This window comes from Vombatus ursinus, unplaced genomic scaffold (assembly GCF_900497805.2).
Source record: "Vombatus ursinus unplaced genomic scaffold, bare-nosed wombat genome assembly UNPS02011369.1, whole genome shotgun sequence".
NCBI classification, from domain to species: Eukaryota; Metazoa; Chordata; class Mammalia; order Diprotodontia; family Vombatidae; genus Vombatus; species Vombatus ursinus.
In genome coordinates, this window is record NW_020951147.1 from 1762428 (window position 1) to 1783952 (window position 21525).

General features: G+C 50.5%; 1 protein-coding gene across 1 annotated transcript; it reads left to right on the top strand.

Moving 5' to 3' along the window:
* The first annotated feature begins 252 nt into the window (after positions 1–252).
* On the top strand, positions 253–7184 carry FGF19 (fibroblast growth factor 19). The gene is made up of 3 exons (XM_027856324.1): positions 253–481; positions 1003–1106; positions 5707–7184. Exons 1-3 carry the CDS (start codon positions 253–255, stop codon positions 6028–6030), a joined length of 657 nt encoding a protein of 218 aa, XP_027712125.1. The 3' UTR covers positions 6031–7184.
* The last annotated feature ends 14341 nt before the right edge of the window (positions 7185–21525 follow it).

Genomic DNA, 21525 nt, shown 5'->3' on the forward strand with positions numbered 1-21525 from the left:
ATAGCTATTTGCAGAAACCTCATCAGAGGGCAGATAAGGAGCCCTATAAAAGGCGTGGGCACCTGCAGCCGCTGCGTCCTCTCCTTCCTCCCCATCCCAGCGCCTTGGCTCCCTAGTGCTTAATCAGCCCGTCTGGAATCGCCTGCCAGTGCCCGTTTGGCCGCCTCTGTGCCTTCTTGCCCACCACTCTGTGTGCAAGAGCGGCCGCTTGGAGAGAGGCAGCTCCAGGACAGACCAACGGCCGGCTGCGCCATGGCCCTGCTGCTGACCCCTCTGCTGACCCTGGCCGCGCTCTGGCTGGCCCCGACGGTGCGTGCCCGGCCGCTGTCGGACGCGGGTCCGCACGTCTACTACGGCTGGGGGGAGCCCATTCGCCTGCGGCATCTCTACACTGCCAATCGGCATGGGCTGGCCAGCTTCTTCTTCCTTCGGATCCACCGCGACGGCCGCGTGGACGGCAGCCGGAGTCAGAGCGCGCTGAGTAAGTTGGTGAAGGGTAGAAATGAACCCAGCTGGGTGTATGTGCGTGTGTGTGGGCTTGTACATCCGTGTACACGCTTGAGTGTGCTTGCTAGCTCTCCTCTGGAACTACAGACCCTCCCTCCCTCCCCCCTCTTCCAGACGAAAGGCCCCCGGGTGCCTCTGTCCCCCGGCGCTGCTCCAGGCTCACCCCGGCAGACTGGAGGGCTTTCTGCCCCGGATCCTCTGGCTGGACAGACGGAGGTCTGAACGGGCAGCACCTAGCAGCGGATAGAGCAAGGCTGCTCCCAGTCCTGCTGCACATTCCTCAGTCCCGCTGGGCGAGGGTAACCCTGCCTTCTGGCCAGTTTCGCGGAGTCACTCCCCTCCACCACCCCCTCAAATACTTTGACCCTTGGGAGTCCAGAGTTGAGGCTGCTCGGAGGTGCAGCGCAGAGGCTTGAGCTCACTCTGCTTCTGAGCGATGTTCGGGTGCCCCGACGGGGCACCTCTTCGCTCCTCACCTGTCTCCTTTTTGCTCAGGTTTGCTGGAGATCAAGGCTGTAGCTCTTCGGACCGTGGCGATCAAAGGTGTCCACAGCTCTCGGTACCTGTGTATGGGAGACGCCGGGAAGCTCCAGGGATCGGTAAATCAATTTTTCCAGTCCAATTCCGGGGGATGGGGCTATTCGCTCACCTCTGCTAGTTTTCTGGGCTTAAAAAAGTATCGATGTTTACCTCTGTGTGACCCTGGGCTCCAAATTACTAAACCACTCTGAGCCTCAGTTTCTCAGCTGAAAAATGGTGATACCTACCTGGAGCCTCTGGGAGGCTCTAATGGGATTAGGGATGTCAAATTCTTGACTAGAGTTGGAACTCAGCTGGAGGAGGAATGTGGCTTCTTTGTGTTAAGAAGCCGGAGCCTGGCACTTCTGGAGATACTCGAGGGGCTGGGGAGCCCCGGGGTCCCAGACTGCAGCCTGGAGGGCGGTGGCTCCAGCTCCAATCCAAGTCGAGGGAGGGGGACTGCTGGCTGCTAGTTTGCAAAAAGAGAACGCTCTCAGACGCTACTTCCCAGGGTACTGAGGAGCTAAGGAGTCGAGATCTGAGAAACAGTAGTTCCTGTTCCTTTGACTAACCCCCTAACCAGCTGAGCTTCAGCTCCAAATCCAGGGCAGAAAAGCGAGGAAAGATCTAGAGCCCGGAGAGATTCGCTTTGTGCAGGCGCTTTGGCATTTGGACCGGAAAGCGAGAAGTGACTGTCTTTGCGCAAGCTGCCAGAAAGGAACTCTTACAAACAATAATAAAAGGGGGGCTTTGATTTTCTGGTTAAGCCACAGAAATGCCCTGAAAGGGCTCTTCTGCTGCTTTAAATCTTCTTGAAAATTGGCTAAGTGCTTCCTCTAAGCATACCTGGGAAATCCCAGGGGAGAACCTTGGGGATCAATGCTGGAGCCCAATTTTTCTGCACTTTTAATAAAAGCAGAAATAATAGACTGGTCCCGACACCTCTGAGCCTCTTCCTAGCGAGGTGGTTTTCAAGTCACTCTTCCTTTCTGAGCCTCCGTTTCTTTGTCTATAAAATGGGGTGATGGATGCTAGCACCTACCCCTCAGCACTGTTTAGGGTCTCAAATGAGCTTATTGGCAGAAGGCGCAGGACCCGAGGGCTGGAGCTGTCCATTGGCCCACAAGCCTTTGTTAAGAGACTTACTCTGCCCTAGACATTGTCCTGAGAGCGGAGGGGACCCAGAGAAATCCAAACCTGCCCTGCCCCGAGGGGCTCACGAGCTAGTTGGAGGGTGACTACTGGTAAATGGGGGATAGCTGTGTGACCCCAGACTAGTCTCAGTCTCTCGGGGTTTCGGTTTCCTCTTGGGTAAAATGGCGGGGGCGGGGGGGGGGCGGGGAGAATAGCACCTTCTTTATTGAATTGTTGTGAGTCTCCAACGAGATCACAGTAAAGTGATTTCGAAACTTCAAAGAAGTGGCCTGAATGTTAGCTATTATTATGTAAAGCGCTTTCCCATCTTTCCTGCAAAAAAGGAAGGTTAATTATGTCACCATTGTTCTATATTCATCCAGTTCCCCTATTTTAAATCCTACCTCTTGCAAACTGTCAGGATAGTTTTTCAAAGATTTAGTCGTTTCTTCTGCCCTGAGAAGCCTGGGCGTCCAGAGGTTGGCCCCCAGTCCCACCAAGCTGGTCTCTTCATCTTAGAATAATAAACACTCCAGGCCCGTCAGCCAGCCATCCTACTGCTCCCCTATTACTGTTCAGCTCAGGCCTAGTGGGAAAGCTTGCCCCCACTGAAAAGGAGCTAGGCCCATGGAAAATCAGAGCTTGCTGCTTTCCTAATTAGCTGCCGACAAAGGCAGGAGTTCAAAGGGACCCACCATAAACCCCCCTCTCTTTCTGGGGTCATCGATGGCTGTTGGCTGTGGGAGGTCTGAGAAGGGTGGTCCGAGGAGGGCTGGTCAGGGGCCCCGGTACCCTCCGGCCCTGCTGTGAATGCCCACCCCCACCCCTTGTGCTTCCGAAGACCTGGGAATAGCCCGGATCCATTGCCTGCTAGGACGATGCAGGGAGAGCTCAGCTTTGATTAGCTTCTACCCAGGATGCTTCATGACCCAAGCTCAGGCCTTTTGATGTTGGTCCACAGCTTGTTTTGTGGATGCAAGCCATTGATGTCAGACCCCTTTGTGGCCTTTATTAGTTAAATACTTGAAGAGGAGGGGAGGACTAGTAGAGAGTGAAGAAAGGAGGAGGGGGCCCTGGGGAGAGATTTGGCACCTGGGGGTGGGGGCCCTAAAGGCATTGTGGCTATTTTTCCCATTGGGGCACTTACTTAAAGTGGCAGCTCCAAGGGCCCTCCTGGTCTTTCTGGTCATCTGTGCTCCAACCATTCACCAGGTGATCATCATGAAAAGCCTTTTCCTACTCTGCCTAATATGAAAGAGAAGGCTCAAGGAGGGTAGACATCTGCCTTAATGGATCTGGAGGGGCATTCCAGAAGAGGGATTAGCCTTCCTTGGTTTGGCTTCCAGGGCAAGGCTAGGAGCCTGGAGAGGGACGGAATGTGAAGGGCACGATGGGGCCAGCTGGCTGTTCCCTCTAAATACCGTTCTACATCCTAACACTTCCAATTGAAACCATTGATTTTCAAACCATTAAATGTTGTTAAACTCAGTTATATTAGTTGAAGTGAATGGGGTTTATTTTGAGAATTAAATTTCCCACTAATCTCCCAGCCAGTTTGTTTTTTTTTAATGTTAGATGTGGGAAGATAAATCAGATTGAAAAGCCAGCCCCTTCCCAGTCCCCAGTCATTGGAATCCTGAGCCAGATAACCATGTGATGGCCGCTGCTGACAGAAGGAGCAAAAGGCCGGCAGAGCCCTTCCTAATGTCCTTCCTTCCTATGGTTCTGGAGAGAAGATCCCCAAGGGGGTCCGGGGGAATCGAGATGCTGAGGTGATCTTTCGAGCTGTTCAGAAAGAACAAGCTGCCCTGGGAGGGCTCAGTAAGCAGAGGCTTGTCGGGGGTGGCATGGAGGCATGGCGAGCTCAGACGCCTCCCAAGTTCCCTCCAACCAGCTTCAGAGATTGGCTGAGTTTGAGGCTTCACTTCACAGTCTCTCTCTGGTTTTCCATTTTAGAAATGATTGACTATAGGATGGAATAACCAGCCACTCCACTTAGCTGTCATTTGCATTTGACCAAGAGCTGTCAAGCATCTCCCTGATGGTTTATTACAGGTTGAAAGAGTTCACCAGGAGCCATCACCTGTAGTGCATTGACCCCTGAGCCGGAGTCAGTGAGAGCCCTGAGCTTCGGGGCCCCGTGGCCCCTGAGCTCTGAACACCAGGTTGTTGAGCCCAGCACCTTAGTTAGGAACATTGTGGGGGGGGGGGGACTCTCGTGGAGAAGGGAAGGGTTTGGACTGGTGGGCAGGATCATGAGGACTGAGGGTTTTCCTCTGAGACTACAAGATCCTTCCAGATAACCGACTAATTAACATTGGAAATGTAAATGAACCACAGGCATCAAACATCTATCTCTAAAAATGAATCCTTGATGTGGTGGTCTATAGTAATATTGTTTAAAAGCCTCCCAAGCTTAAAAATAGAAGAAGTCTTGAATTCCAATCCTGGCTTGCCCCCTCCCTTCCTAACTGGGTAAATGTGGGCAAATCCCTTTGTCTCTCTGGTCTTGGTTTTCGTGTGTACGTGTGTGTGTGTGTGTGTGTGTGTGTTATTGTGCGCACACACACAAGCTTAGCATCCTCAGCACTTAGTAAGTGCTTGATATGTGCTTATTGACTAAAATGAGGGTCTGGACTTAATGGACAGTAAGGTTCCTTTCCCTTCTGCCTTTGGGGGATTCTCCACCTCCTTCTTTCTCAGTCTCCGAGCTGGAAGGAACCTCAGAGCCTACCTAGTCTCACTCATCTGGACCTGGATGAGGAAACTCCCCCCTCCACCCAGTGAGAGGGCTAACGGGCAAACACCATCCTCAGCTTGGAGAGCCCCGGGGCAGAGGAAGGAAGCCATTTCCTGGGGCAGCCCAGACCCCTTTAGGGAAGCAAACTTTTCCTTGCCTAGATTAACTTGACCTCTTGGTTGTTGTACCCACCATCCCTTGTCCTGAGTTCTGGCTTCTAGGACCGAGCACAACAAATCACCAAAGACGATCAGCAGGCCTCCCTGAGGCAGGCAGGCATACATTCCACTATTGTCCTCTCCAGGTGCTATACCCTTGGTTTCAAGGAAGCACCAGGCACTGTGCTCAGCACTTTACACATCTTGTCTGCATTGATTCTCACAACAACGCTGGGGGTTGGTGCTGTTATGATCCTCATTCTACAGTTGAAGAAACTGAGGCAGATAGCAGTTCATTGACTTGTCCAGAGCCACACAGCTAGTAAGTGTCTGAGGCAAGACTTGAACTCAAGCATTTTGACTTCTAGTCCTATACCTAGGGGGACACATTCCCACAGCCTCCACCTAGTAAGGGGAAGAAGTAAGATTTGAACCCAGATCCTCTGGCCTTGACAAAACAAATGTCTTCCCCGCCCCCCTTCTAGACTCAGTTTCCTCATTTGCTAAGTGGGGATAATCAGACTGAAGTCCCTCCCTTGAGTCAGCTCTTGCAGATGGTGATGGGCCTCACTGGCCTGGTTCCCCTTACCTGCTATGCGGTCACTGGTGTAACGGAGGAGGTTCTAATGGATTTGTGTCTCTGTCTAGGTGAGGTTCTCTGCCCAAGACTGCACCTTTGAGGAGCAGATCCGCCCTGATGGCTATAACGTGTACCAGTCCCAGAAGTACGGCCTCCCTGTCTCCCTCTGCAGCGACCGGCAGAGGCAGCTGTTCCACGGCAAGGACTTCCTGCCTCTGTCTCATTTCTTGCCCATGATCAGCTCCGTTCCTCTGGAGGCTGAGGAGTCTGGGGGCCACAGAGAGGCCTTTGACCCTGAGATGTTTTCCTCGCCACTAGAAATGGACAGCATGGACCCCTTTGGCCTCGCCTCCAAACTCTCACCCATAAAGAGCCCCAGCTTCCAGAAATGAGTGAGGCCACTGCCAGGATTTGGAAACCAAGCCCTCCGTCCCTCTCTTGTCCACATGGAGCAGATGGGCTGCAGGGGTGTCTTGAAGGATGAAGACGTCCCTGGAGAGAGTGACAGTTACAGTTTTGTAAATACATAAAGCATCTTGAGATGGTCCATGTGTAAGATACTGAGCATCTGCCAACCCCCTGCCCGCAGGATCTCTTATTTGGGCAGGGTCACCTTCCATGGGGTGCAGGAAAGACTCCTTTCTGCCATGCATCAGTGATTATGGGAACTGGAAGGGTGGGCGTGACCAACCTCAGATCCATTTTGGAATGGAGCCAAGGCTCAGAGTCACCCCTAGAACCAAGGCCTCAGCCGGGGGTGACCCCGGACTGGTCGTGACGGGCCTGCTGCGGACTGGAAGAGGCCCCCCCCCCCCCCCCCCCCGGGTCCTCATCCTCACACAAGGACCAGGGTGAACGACCTCTCTCTCCAGCCTACTAAGCATCAGATTGCCCCAGGAGATAAGGCTTTAGCCCCTCCCTGCCCCCTGCTAATTCCGTCTTTCAACCTGGCTTACCTCACTTGATAGGAAGAAATGAAATGACCTTGTCACCCCCAGCTTGATGACTGCCTGTCTTTTCAGTGTAAACACAGCTTGAAAGAGAAAGAGATAGGAGCCAGCACCGGGGCAGCTTGTGGACCCCAGTCATCTGGGGGACTCTCAGACACATGTCTAGAGGGAGGGCCCAAGGAATAGCAAACAGCAGGCCCCGAGGTAGAGCCCCCAGAGGCCTCTCCCCTCCCATGGTAGCACGCCTTGGGCTCCCTGCTCTCCCTCCTCTTGCCCCTTCTCTTCCTCTTCCTTTTCCTCTTCCTCCTCTTTCTCCTCTTCTTCTTCTGTCAGTGGTAGAGGGGGGACAGGAGCTGTGAACAATCCAAGGCCAGCTTGGGGATGCCTTCCTTGGGTACCCCGCCCACTCCCTAGAGCAGACTGCCACTCCTTGTAATCGGGTCCTCCTGGGCAATCTCACGCCTCCTCTGCCCAGCACTTAGCTGCCTCATGTGCTATTTATGAGTAATTTATTGTCCCAGGTTCAGCCCGTTGTTTTTCTTTATTTATGCCCTGTCATATTTATGCGCCGATAGGAGCTTTGTTTTTTACATTAAAGTGGCATTGGTTTATATCAAAGCCTGTCTCATTTCTGAAGAGGTTTCTGTGGAAGGGAGGACAGAACTGGGTCCAAATGGAGCGCTCGGAGGCCCGGCCTCCTCCCAGAGGTCTCTAGGTAGAGGCTCCAGGCCCGATTGATAGACGAGCAGGTTTTAAGTACTTGCTGTCTGCCAGGTGCCAAGCCCTTTGTGGGGGAGGGTGTGGGTGGAGGGAGAAGGTTCTTGTTGAGGCACTAGTACAAGTGATGAGCCCCCAGGGTCATGCCCCTGCATCAAGAGTTTATTGGAAATTCTTCTCTCAGAGGAGACTGTTGAACAAGGAAAAGGTGGGTGGGTGCTGGACAGGAGAGAAAGAGGGCCAAAGCTCTTCCTGCTCCAGTTAGGGGCATGAGTCCAGACCCCAAAGCACCTCTCCTCTGTGCACCCAGGTCATGAATCCTCCCTGAACACGGAAACTCCTGAGCTTCATCTGTGGAGGCAAAGGGAAGGAAGCCCTCAGAACTCTGGATGTCTGGGATGGGTCCAGCCAGGAGCTCCGAGGTCTCAGCCAGATCTCCTCACTGACCTGAGCCTCTCTCAGTTTTCTCATCTGTAAAATGGAGCCATCGTCCATGCTGCCTGTCTCCTGGGGCTGTGGCAAACCAGAGGATGTGTAGAAGCACTTTGAGTGATGAAAAATGCTCCAATGTAGAAAGGCTTTGGACAAACAGGAGCACCTATATGGGGAGGGGGACAGAGAAGGGGTCGAGCACTCCTTGAACCTCTGCAAATAGGCCTCAGATTCCTCTGGGATTCACATCTGGACACGGCCTCCTTCTCAATCCACATCCTGGCTGAGTACCTCAGCCAGCAGGCTCCAGGCGTGTCCCACCATTGTGAGGGGAGGGCAGCAGCAGCTGGCCCTGGGAAGAAATGGTTTAGCCCAGAGAACGGTGGGAAGGGGTCACAGGACCAGAGAGTTAGTGCTGGAAGCAGCCTGCGAGGCCAGCTATTCTAATCCACTCATTTTATAGACGAAGAAACTGAGGCCTAGAAAGGCAGGTGATCAGCCAGAGGTTGCTCAGGTTGGATTAGATAATCATAACTGACGTTTATAGCAGTGTAAGGTTTGCAAAGCACCACAAAAATATATACTTATCACACATCCATCCTTACAGCAACCCTGGGAGGTAGGTGCTGTTACTCTACCCACTTTATGGAAGAGGAAACTGAGGCTGAGAGAGGTCGTCAGTTAGTCAGCTAGCATTTATTAAACATTTACTAGATGCCGGTCACTGTGCTGAGTGTCTGAGACAGAATTGGAACCCAGGTCTGGCCGACTCCTGGTGTGTCCGCTGCTTTTCCCACTAGATTACATCTCTCTCTCTCTCTTTCTGTCTCCCTCCCTCCCTCCCTCATCCCCCCTCCTGTCTTTTTTCTCTTCTCCCCCTTCCTCTCCTTTTCTCTTCTCTTCTGTCTCCCTCCCTCCCTGTCTCTCCCTCCCTTCCCCCCTCCTCCCTCCTCTCCTCTCCTCTCCTCTTCTCTCTCTCTCTTCCCCACCCCTTCCAGCTCAGAGATGGCACGATTCTTTGGGTTACTTCAATGTCAGTTTAAGCCTCTGCTGTGGGACCCATCTGGCTTCCCATATGGAGAACCAGTAACACTTGACACTTACTAGCTGTGTGACCCTGGGCAAGTCACTTAACCCCAATTGCCTTTAAAAAAAAAAAAAAAGAACCAGTAGTCTGCATCTTACTGGATTGGAAGTTACCAAGACAACCAGTCCTAGCTCCCTCTGCTCCTTTACTATTATTTACATTAGACCACGAACCGTCAAGTGTCTCCCAGAGGTTTCATCACTGGTAGAAAGAATTCCCTGGGGCCAGAACCTGTGGTTCATTGACCTCTGAGCCTGAGGCAGAAAGAGCCCTGAGCTGTGGGGCCCAGGTATACCCTTGAGCTCTGAACGCCAGGTTGCAGAGCCTGGCACCTTGATTATAACCATTGTCTGAGGGCGGATGGATAGATGGATGGATGCACTCTCTGAGACTTGAGGTGTTTGGGCTCTTGGGTAAGAACATGGGAACAGAGTTTTCCTCTGACACCACAGAGAACACCAGGCTAGAATTGATTTATTGGAAGTGTCAATGGAAGGTAGGCACCAAACATCTACCTTTAAGATATCTCATCAATGTGGCCTACAATAGTATTGTTTAAAAGACTAAGAAGCTTGGATTCAGAAAATGTGAGTTCAAATCTTGGCTGGCTGTTTACTGGCTGCATAACTTTCCTTCTCGCCTCTGAAAGAAGAGAGGATTGGATTTGATGGATTTTCCTAGCCCGTCCAACTCTGACATTTTGTGGCTCTCTGGGCCATGGTTTCTGGCCTCTGTTACAGTTTAGAAAGTCTAGCTTTCTCAGAGGTGGACAGAACCTTAGCAAGCATCTCATCCAAGCCATCCCTGAAGGAGAATTCCCTCTTCAATGTATCCAGTAAGTGGCCATCCAGCTTTGGCTAGAAGACCTCCAGTGAGCCAGGAGCCCCCCAGCTCCTGGGGCACCCCATGTCTCTTTAGGATGGCTCCGACCTGTAAATGGTTGTTGACTGACTGACTCCAGTCTAACATGAACTCTTCACAGCTTCCTTTCACCACTCCTCGCCTTGTCTTCTGGGGCCATCTAAAGCTAGTCCAATCTCCCTTCCAATAATAGGAGAAAACTGTCATCCCCTCTCTGTTCTTTCTCCTCAAAGCTAAATGTTCTCCAGGTTAAGCATGTCCACTTCCTTCAATCTCTCCTCATACAGTGAGAATAGATTAAAAAAAAAAGATCCAGGTTCAAATCCAGCCTATGCCACTGACCCTGATCCTGAACAAGTCATTTAACTTCTGTCTGCCTCAATTTCTTCATTTGTCAGATGGAGATAAGAGGATTTATAGTGCTTGCCTCATTTAGTTTGGGAGCACAGCTAGGTTATTAGTAAAAAACAAAAAATGATACAGAAATACATGTATCTCCTGTCTTCAACAAGGGAAAGGCACATCCCATGATTTGGGGAGACATTAAGTACATCAGTCAGCCCCAAATCCCTAAGTTTGCCCTTGATCTCTGCCCGACATCTCTCCCCATTAACTTAGCCAGTGCTGGTCTTGTAATAGCCTTTATCTTCACTGGCCTTGATTTTCCCAGGACAGGGAAGGGCCATTGATACTGGGACAGTTACCCCACAATGAAGAGACTTGCCTGGCCCTCTCTACCATTTCATGATCATGGATAGTGTCAATGGCTTTTCCTACTTCAATGTTCCCGGTCAGAAGAAATCACTCCAAGACAGGGCCGTGTATTTGGGTTGTTTTTATCACCTCTGCACCTTTGCAGGGTCCCGCTTCAAGATAGCCTGGTCCTAGGGGGCTGAGCCCTGAACAGCAGCAGCATCAAAGCTCATTAACTGCCCGCCCTTGCCCGTCCAACATTGCTTTGGGGGGGGGGGGCTGCCTGGCTCAGGTCTCTCCCCGCTCCGGTGTATTTTAAAGTGATCTTCCTAAAGTCCCAGTCTGACCATGTGATCCCTTTCCCTACCCAATCCACTCCAGTGGCTCCCTATGGCCTCCAGGAGCAAATACAGAATCCTCTGGCCTTCAAGGCCTGTGTCCTTCTATCTTTCCAGCCTTCCTACACCTCACTCCTCAATGTGGGTGAATCCACCCTCCTGGCTGTTCCATGAACAGGACCCTCCACTCTGGGCCTTAGGCATTCTCTTGTGCTGTCCCCCAGGCCTGAAACCTCTACTTGCTCCACTTTGCCTACTGCCCTCCTTGGAAGCCTTCCCCACCTCTCTTCTTTGTGCTGGTGCCTTCAAGCTCATTCCACCCCGGCATTATTTCTCGCATTGGAAGTACCCTCCACACTTGAGACTGATTGGTTACTTCCTCCCAGAACTTTCATTTTAAAAATGATGTCCAGGTCATTTTCATGGCTCTCCAGGCTGCAATTCTGACTCATCTCAACAGGACTTTTGTCTACCATACCCCTTCAATGGGTACATTCATCTCCCCTTCCCCCTATTTCAACTCACTTTTATATGTTTTCTTCCCCTAGTAGAGTGTAAGCTCTTGAGGGCAGAGACTTTCTTTTGGCTTGGATTGGATATTTCCGGTACTGGCACATAGCAAGTAAGCAAGTGCTTAATAAGTACCTGTTATCTACCTAACCTCCCTTTCTGTCTGTCTCCAGTTTCTCCTGTCTCTGTTCATACATAGCTGTTTGCCTGTGGAGTCCCCAGTAGATTGTGATTCTCTTGAAGGCTATCTTTTACCTTTCTTTGCATCCCCAGTGCTTAGCACTATTCCTGGTACACAGTAGGTACTCAATAAATGCTTATCGCCCTGACTTACTGACACATTATTTCATTGATTGTCACAACAACCTGTGAAGAAGGTGCTATCATCCTTTTTTATGGATGAGGAAACTGAGGCTGAGGAAAATTATGTGATTTGCCCAGGGTTGCCTATCTGGTAAATATCTGAGTCACTGATATCTTCCTGACTCTAAGTCCAATGCTCTATCTGCTGTGACACCTAACTGCCTAGAGACAAAATGAAATGGTCCCTCCCTGCCCTCAAGGAGCTGGCACTCTACAGGAGAAATAAAACATGAACATGGATAAGTAAGCACAGGGTCAATTGAGGAGAGAAGGACAGAGAGAAAGAGACAGAGAAAAAAAAGGAAGAAGGAAGAAAGGAAGGAGGAAGGAAGAAAGGAAAGGAGGGAAGGAGAAAGAAAAAAGGAAGAAAGGAAGGAAGAGAGAGAGAGAGAGCGTGCAACAGACCTAAGAAAGGGGGATCATGGCAGGGAGGTATTTGATCTAAGCTCTGAAGGCAAGGAAGGATTCTAAGGGGTAGAGGTGAGGAGTACATTCCAGTCATGAGGGATAGCACATGCAAAGGTGAGAAATTAAATGCTAAGTTCACAAACAGCAAAAAGGCCAGTTTGCCTGACACTTAGAGTCTGTGCAGAAGAATAATGTGAAATAATCCTGGAAACGTAGGTGGGAGCAGAGCCGTGAGGGCCTGTATATGCCAAACTGAAGCATTTGTGTTTTATCCTGGAGGCACTAGAGAGCCACCAAAGGTTAAATGTCTGCTGGAAAAGCAGCAGCTGAGCTCATTTTGGAGAGTGTCATCCACAAGCTTGGCTACTGAAGGGTGAATGTCTTGGTCATGGCCGTTCAGGAAGACCTTCTCCTAAGGTCTGGGGCACAGGGAAGGCTGCAAGTGTGTGGAGCAAATACTGTAGTTAGACCCAAAATGGCGGCTCCAAACTCAGGCTGAGAAGGATGTCTTCAAGCAACCAAAAGTCCAAACGGTCCCTGGCACCACTCCACCGTGTGTGTCATAAAGGACTGAAGGTGACACGTTCTTGCAAAGCCATGAGATAAGGACCCTTTCTTTCTGCCGCTGCCTGAATGATGTTGAGGGTGAACAGTATGTCCTTAAGGCGGTACCAGGCGGAGATGGATGGGCTGCTGAGCCTCAGACTCTGCCAGGCCGCGGCTCCAGGAGGCTATGATGCAATCGTCACCAAGTATTCAGTGAATTTCAACTATGTGCAAGGGTAGGAAGCTGCTTAGTCCCAAGGTTCAGCAGAGAAAGGCCTGGACGGGTGTCCTCCACATGGGCTTGTGGGACTGGGAGGACTGCCTGAGAGGGGAGGGTGCTCTGAGAGGAGCAGTGGGAGGGGACACCTTGTCTAATGTAGGCTCTCCATGTTTGTTGGATGGATGAATGAATGATGGAAGGAAGGAAGGAAGGGAAGGAGGGAGGGAAGGAAGGAGAGGAGGAAGAAAGAAAGGAAGGAGGGAAGGAAGAAAAGAAGGAAGGAGGGAGGGAAGGAAGAAAGGAAGGAAGGAGAGAAGGAAGAAAGAAAGGAAGGAGGGAAGGAAGGAGAGAAGGAAGAAAGGAAGGAAGGAGGGAAGGAAGGAAGGAAGGAGAGAAGGAAGGAAGGAGGGAAGGAGGGAAGGAAGAAGGAAAAAAGGAAGGAAGGAGGGAAGGAGAGAAGGAAGAAAGGAAGGAAGGAGGGAGAGAAGGAAGAAAGGAAGGAAGGAAGGAAAGAAGGAAGAAAGGAAGGAAGGAAGGAGAGAAGGAAGAAAGGAAGGAAGGAAGGAAAGAAGGAAGAAAGGAAGGAAGGAGGGAAGGAGAAAAGGAAGAAAGGAAGGAAGGAAGGAAGGAGAGAAGGAAGAAAGGAAGGAAGGAGGGAAGGAGGGAAGGAAGAAGGAAAAAAGGAAGGAAGGAAGGAGAGAAGGAAGAAAGGAAGGAAGGAAGGAAAGAAGGAAGAAAGGAAGGAAGGAGGGAAGGAGAAAAGGAAGAAAGGAAGGAAGGAAGGAAGGAGAGAAGGAAGAAAGGAAGGAAGGAGGGAAGGAGGGAAGGAAGAAGGAAAAAAGGAAGGAAGGAAGGAGAGAAGGAAGAAAGGAAGGAAGGAAGGAAAGAAGGAAGAAAGGAAGGAAGGAGGGAAGGAGAAAAGGAAGAAAGGAAGGAAGGAAGGAAGGAGAGAAGGAAGAAAGGAAGGAAGGAGGGAAGGAGGGAAGGAAGAAGGAAAAAAGGAAGGAAGGAAGGAGAGAAGGAAGAAAGGAAGGAAGGAAGGAAAGAAGGAAGAAAGGAAGGAAGGAGGGAAGGAGAAAAGGAAGAAAGGAAGGAAGGAAGGAAGGAGAGAAGGAAGAAAGGAAGGAAGGAGGGAAGGAGGGAAGGAAGAAGGAAAAAAGGAAGGAAGGAAGGAGAGAAGGAAGAAAGGAAGGAAGGAAGGAAAGAAGGAAGAAAGGAAGGAAGGAGGGAAGGAGAAAAGGAAGAAAGGAAGGAAGGAAGGAAGGAGAGAAGGAAGAAAGGAAGGAAGGAGGGAAGGAGGGAAGGAAGAAGGAAAAAAGGAAGGAAGGAAGGAGAGAAGGAAGAAAGGAAGGAAGGAAGGAAAGAAGGAAGAAAGGAAGGAAGGAGGGAAGGAGAAAAGGAAGAAAGGAAGGAAGGAAGGAAGGAGAGAAGGAAGAAAGGAAGGAAGGAGGGAAGGAGGGAAGGAAGAAGGAAAAAAGGAAGGAAGGAAGGAGAGAAGGAAGAAAGGAAGGAAGGAAGGAAAGAAGGAAGAAAGGAAGGAAGGAGGGAAGGAGAAAAGGAAGAAAGGAAGGAAGGAAGGAAGGAGAGAAGGAAGAAAGGAAGGAAGGAGGGAAGGAGGGAAGGAAGAAGGAAAAAAGGAAGGAAGGAAGGAGAGAAGGAAGAAAGGAAGGAAGGAAGGAAAGAAGGAAGAAAGGAAGGAAGGAGGGAAGGAAGGACAGAAGGAAGAAAGGAAGGAAGGAGAGAAGGAAGGAAGGAAGGAGAGAAGGAAGAAAGGAAGGAAGGAGGGAAGGATGAAAGGAGGGAAAGAAGGAGGGAAGAAGGAAGCAAGGAAGTTATAAAGGTAAATTAGAATCAGGTTCTGGATGGTCCTGAATGCCAAGCTAAGGAGTCTGGACTATATCCTGCAGGAAGCAGGGAGCCATTGAACGTGTTTCTGAGCAAGGGAAAGAAGAAATGAATGAAAAACACGTCTACTATGTGCAAAATACTGTGTTAAGTGCTACAGATACAACTAGAAAAGTCAGACAGTGGCTGCTCTCAAGGGGCTCCCATTCTAAAGGGGGAAACAATGTGGACAGGAGGTTTCAGCTGCAAGTCAGAGGGAGAAGTCCCATGGTCCTCTGCACGGGCAAAGCGGGAGGTCATGCCTCTGCTTGAATGCCATTTCCACAGATAAAATCCTCTCGTTCCTGATGTTGAGCCATTGGACATGGCCAGGGCCTTCGGTGACAAGGCCTCTCTTCCCCAAGCTCCAGTAACAGCGGCTGCAGCCTCAGTCCTCAGGCTGCATCTCCACAGAGTCTGCTTCAGCCTGGCTAGTCCCAAGGCTCTGGGGCTCAGGGTGCTGGGCTGTCTCCATCAGGGTCTGAGGCAGACGGTTTGACCTGCCCGGCCCTTGCTGTCTTCTGCGTCTCCCTCAGGGAGCCTGGCTGGCTCGCCTGTCCTGCGCACGGTGGTTGGTTGGCACTTGGAGGTGATGGCTGGGCTGGATGCAGGGCAGGTGCGGGGTGGGGGTGGGGAGGGGTGCTGCCGCTCCCAAGGCTCTGTTGGTAGCGATCAGTCAGCATTTATTGCTATCGATGGTGAGAAAAGGGGGCCTTGTTCCCTTCAATGAACCAGGGCGAGGCCCCCAGAGAGGGCTGAAAGGAGGAGGTGGAGTAAGAGGCTTGATGCTTGATCTACCTTTAGTACCTAGAATATCAGAACAGGGAGTGTTGAGGTTTAGAGGTTTAAAGGTGCTAGGACCCCAAAATCATGACACGTGGGTCCTGCCTGAATGAATTCGACCCAAGCCTTCTTTCAGCCAAAGACCAGGTTTATTAAAGAGACACCATATTGGCCAGACTCTTAAGGAATCTAAGCATTTGTATCACTAATGCAAGCGGGCCAGATCTTAAGAATCTGAGCCCCTTAGTGGAGGCCCAATGGATCTTATATACAGAAAGACTGTGGGAGGGATCTAGAAGTGGCCAAGTAGTCTGGGGTGAATGCCAGGGACCTGGACCACGTGGCCAAGGAAGAATGGAGCCTAGATGGGTGGGAAGTGGCCAGGGGCCATAGGGAGGTAAGACGATGGAGGCCTGGGCTGGGTTAAGGGTAACAGAATTGGGAGATCGGGCATACAGGTGATAATGAAAGGCCAGTTGATAGGATTATGTAGCCTTAGGCAAAAACCAGAAATTTAGCCATGTCAAAAAGTCCAGGTCTTTTCCTTTTAGGGATCCAGATCCCAAAGACACGGTCTTTTCCTTTTAGGGGTTCAGATCCCATCCCTATCAGGAGGACCTTAACATGGAAAATGTCTGTACTTGCTAGAGCTTTAGCACCTAGAATGTCAGAATTAAAATCTTAAAACACAGAAAGTCAGAGCTGAGAAGGGCGTTAGAACCGAGAACATGGAATTGTAGAGATGGGAGGGATTTTATGTGTGTTCTCATTTTCATTTTGTTCATTTCTATGAGTCCCCCAAGCCCAGATTCTCCTAAATGATCTCTCTCAAAACCTGTCCCAAAGCCACAATGCACAAACGGGACTCCAGTGACTCCCCTTCTTTCCATGACTTCCCCTCTATCCTTTTAAATGGCTTTCAGTGTCCACCCCACCCTCCACATCAGTGTGTGGTCTGATCTGGGTCCCAAGCATCCCTTCTCCAGCCAATCAGCTCTTCTACCATGCGGACAACTTGCATCTGCCCTATGTACTCTGTTCTCCCTGCCCTCTGGCTGTCCCTAGGCCTCTAAAACCAATCTCCCTAGCGTGTAAAGCCACCTCCTCCGGGAAGCCTGCCAGCCTGCCCCTGGAGCTGCCCTCACACAACACACTCATGGGAGAAGTTGCCAGAACCAGTTCTCTCTGTTGAGGTCTCTTCCCCTGTCAGGCTGTGAGCTCCACGAGAGCAGGGTTGGGGGCTTATCTCAACTTTGTGATTCTGTCAGCGTCTCTGTTACTTCTCCCCTCCCCACCAGCCTCAAGGCAGGCCAGGGCAGGGCAGGGCAGGGGGTGCTGGGCTCTTCAGAGAGCTGGAGCTTCATCGGTACTTGAAGAAGTGGGCGTTGACTGACATTGACAGCCAGCACTAGGGAGTACCCCTCACACCTGCTGCTCTTGGGGATGTCAGTGTTTCTTTTGATGATACCGCCAACCTCCCAGTCACCTTGGCTTGAAATCCTTGGCCATCCTTGACTTCCCCTCATCAGTCTTTCCTTTTCTATGCCTCTTACTCCACCTCCTCCTTTCAGCCCTCTCTGGGGGCCTCGCCCTGGTTCATTGAAGGGAACAAGGCCCCCTTTTCTCACCATCGATAGCAATAAATGCTGACTGATCGCTACCAACAGAGCCTTGGGAGCGGCAGCACCCCTCCCCACCCCCACCCCGCACCTGCCCTGCATCCAGCCCAGCCATCACCTCCAAGTGCCAACCAACCACCGTGCGCAGGACAGGCGAGCCAGCCAGGCTCCCTGAGGGAGACGCAGAAGACAGCAAGGGCCGGGCAGGTCAAACCGTCTGCCTCAGACCCTGATGGAGACAGCCCAGCACCCTGAGCCCCAGAGCCTTGGGACTAGCCAGGCTGAAGCAGACTCTGTGGAGATGCAGCCTGAGGACTGAGGCTGCAGCCGCTGTTACTGGAGCTTGGGGAAGAGAGGCCTTGTCACCGAAGGCCCTGGCCATGTCCAATGGCTCAACATCAGGAACGAGAGGATTTTATCTGTGGAAATGGCATTCAAGCAGAGGCATGACCTCCCGCTTTGCCCGTGCAGAGGACCATGGGACTTCTCCCTCTGACTTGCAGCTGAAACCTCCTGTCCACATTGTTTCCCCCTTTAGAATGGGAGCCCCTTGAGAGCAGCCACTGTTTGACTTTTCTAGTTGTATCTGTAGCACTTAACACAGTATTTTGCACACAGTAAACGTGCTTCTATAAGTCTATGTTCCATATTCTGAGGACCTTGCCTCCAACATTCCATGTTCTGAGGTCTCGTCCAGTTCAGACATTCTGTTTTCTTATCTTTTGAATGTTTCAAAAGATACTTAGGGTCTCTAAGATAAATAGAGGTAGCGATTAAATTGGTCAGGATTTAATTAACCGGCCCCCTCCCCACTTAGGTGGGATTGGTGAGCTTGCTGCCCGGGGCCGACATCTCTGAGTCATGACCCGACTGGATAAATGGGCACCCCTCTTTGTTTCCTTCTCTGTCAAACGGGGAGATGGACACCGGAGTTTCCTTGATCTCACTTTCCAGGGAAGGAGCTCTCTGCCCGAGCTGCCATAATGTCCCTGCGGATGGGGCCATTGGTCTAGGGGACTTCTGCTTTTCAGAGCAGAGCAGAGGAACCCCACCTCAGGCCCTGGGGAGGAAGGTGGTGGGAAGGGAGATGGGATTTGGGAACCGTCAGGTTCTTTTATCGAGCCCTGATGCCTCCCTGTGGTTGTTGGAAAGAGTATGAAAAATCGAAGCGGGCCAAGCGAGACAAACATTTCTGCGCTCCGGGTTCCATCTAGTGGGGACTTGCTTTCAGTAACCTCCGCCGTAATCCTTAGCCTTGAAAAGGTTTGGTGCTTGAAAGTTCGGGACCGGATCCTGCATCCCAAACACCACATGCAGCCAGCTCTGAATCTCCTCCTTGTCCCTTGTGTCCCAGGAAGAGGTGACCATCTCCTTGGCAGGGCAGACCCCTCAACCCTCCTGTCACCCCACTCTCACTCTCCGTGTCTCCTTGTCTGTCTGCTGGCTCCCTTACTGCCTACTAACACGCTCACAGATGAAAACCACACCCTCCCTCCTACCTCTCACCCCGGGCTGCCTTCCTATTCCCTGGGGACAGCTCCCCAATTGGACACTTCTTCCTTCCCCAAGAAATACCCCTGGGAATCTCCTTACGCTGCGAGATGGAATCTGCCCCTGACTGGACCCTCAGCCTGGAGGACATGGGCCCCAAGGCCTCTGTTTAAAAAGGGGAGTGCAGGACCAGCTTTTCTCCCCAAGTCCCACAATTACCCTCCATCAAGTTCCCACCCCCAATCCCTCTCTCAACTTCCTTTTGTATGCCGACTTCCCCCATTAGATAGTAAACTCCCTGGGGACAGGGACTGGCTTTGTTTTCATTGGTATCCCCAGGATTTAGGGTCTGCACACAGTAGGTGCTTAATAAATGTTTGTTGATAGTAAAGTGAGCAGAACCCCCGAGAACAAGGTACACAGTAACAGCAACATTGTCACCTAGATCAATTGTGAAAGACTGGCCACTCAGATCCAGCCAATGATCCCAGACAATTCTCAAGGATTCCTGAGGAACAATGCTGTCCTCCAGAGAGAGAGGTGATGGAGTCTGAATGCAGATGGAAGTATCATTTTCTTCATTTTTCTCGCTTTTTAGGTGATGTGCTAACATGGAAATCTGTTTTGTATGATTTCACATATATAAGTGAATATCCTTATATTATATATTATATAATTAATACATATTAATATATGCACAATATATTAATGTATAATATTATAATTATATGTAAGGAATATATATCCTTATATAGGATATATAGATGTCCTATTGCTTGGCTTCTCAGTGGGTGGAGGAGGGGTTGGAGGGAGGAAGAGAATTCAGAACTCCCAAGAAAAAGAATACTAAAAAGAAAGAAATTGGGGGAAATGTTTACTGACTCCCCTTTGTGGTGAAAACTCCTCCAGAAGGTCTTCTATAATGGGAGCTCCACTTCCTTCCCACTCACTCTTCTTAATTCTCTACGTTTTGGCTTCTGACCTCATCATTCAATAGAAAGTCCCTTCTCCAGAGTTACCAAAGATCTCTTGGTGGCCAGATCCAATGTCCCTTTCCTTGTCCTTATTCTCCTCTGCAGCCTTGGGCCCTGGCGACCACACTCTCCTCCCGAGGCTCTGGTCTCTTCCCCTCCTTCCCGGTTCTACCTCTCTGTTGCTGTTCTGACCGATCTTCTCCCCTCTCACACCTGCTCCCATGGGTGTTGCATAGAGCCTCTTCTCTTCCCCCTCTGGACTGTGTCACTTGGCGATCTCATCAGTTCCCATGGATTGAATTATCATCTCTGTGATGATGATTCTCAGATCTCCTTTTTCAGCCCTCACCATTCTTGGCCCTCAGGCTCCCATTTCCAACTGCCCACTGGACCTCTCTCTCAGACTGGGTGACTAGCAAACCTTCTAAACTGAACTTACTCCTTCTCTCCAAACCTTCCCCTCTTCTGATGGGGTGGAATCTGAGCCCCAGAAAGGAAAAACTCTGGCCCCACCCTTGGTAATTCTATTACCTCATGGACTCTGTACTTTCCCACATGGCCAAATCTCTGGCGTTCCCCTGAGGCTATGGTCCCATCAACTGGTCTTTCGTTGCGGCTACACCCAATCTCCCCTCTATTGTCTTGCCTCCCTATGGCCCCAGGCCACTTCCCACCCTTGGGAATTCTATTACCTCGTGGACTACTTGGCCACTCTCCCACGGTCATTCTGTATATAAGGTCCATCTTGTCTCCATTAAGATGCTCAGATTTTATGATCTAGCCAATAGCCCATAGATGCTCAGATTCCTTAAGAGTCTAGCTAATATGGCAAATCTTCAATAAACTTTGTTTTTGGCTACAGGAAGGCTTGGGTCGAATTCTTTTGGGAAGGACCTGGGTATCGTGATTTTGGGGTGCCAGCACCCCTAACCTCTAGACCTCATCACTTCCAGACGTCTCTGTTACTAACCTCGAAGACCATTAGGCTCACACCCTACCACCCTCAGTTTCTCACTCTTCCCTGGCTCTCTCTGCATACCCCTTCTGCCACAAGTCTCTCCCCACTCCATGCCATCTCAAACCAGACTTCCTAAGCACTCCTCTGACCATGTCAGCCTCCTACTTAATAAACTCCAGGGGCTCCCTACCGCCTCTAAATACAAAATCCTCTGTTTGGCATTCAAAGTCCTTCATCACTTAATCCCCTCCTATGTTTCCAATCTTCTTACATCTCTGTCCCCCCCCTACTCTTCAACACTTGACTCCTAACTGTTCCTCACACACTCCATCTCCTGAATCCATTTTCTCTGGCCTTTACCTTTCAAGTCTCAGCTGAAGTCCCACCTTCTGCAAATAGCCTTCCTGGGTCGGTCTTAATGCCAATGTCTTCCCTCCAATTCCTCCTGTATGTATTTTGTTTTTACCTAGTGGTTTACATGACCTGTCTTTGGCATGGGGAGAAATAGAGGCATTAAATGCCCAGAGGGAAAGAGCGTGGGAAACAGTTCTGTGAGCAGAAAATAATTGCTCGCCTTTTCGGTGACCGCTGCAAGCATGGAAGAGAACAGTGGAAGACAAGTCTGGAAAAGAGGATTAGTAGAATCTCGGAGTTAGGAAGGACTGTGAGTTCTCCATCCCCTCCAACCCCATGCAGGAATCACTGGAGTTTCCCTGTTGAGCATCAGCTTGTGTCCCACGGTGGAGAGCTCCTTGCCTGTCTTCGAAGATAAAATAAGGTGCTTTGCCCTGGGTGAGGGTCAAGAGACTTTGGGTTCTAGGGTGGATCCTGACCTGGGCAAGTCTCTTCTCTCTGGGCCTCATGTTCCTTGTCTCTAAAAACCCCAAACCAAACCAAAACAAAAAACCAGGAGGGCTGGGCTATGTGAACCAAGGATTCTTAACTGGGGCAACTTTGTTGTTTTTTTTTTTTTAAAGGATTGTATCACAGAGTTTAAAGATAATTAGTTTCTCTTGTGATCCTATCTTCTTTATTTTATACATTTAAAAACAT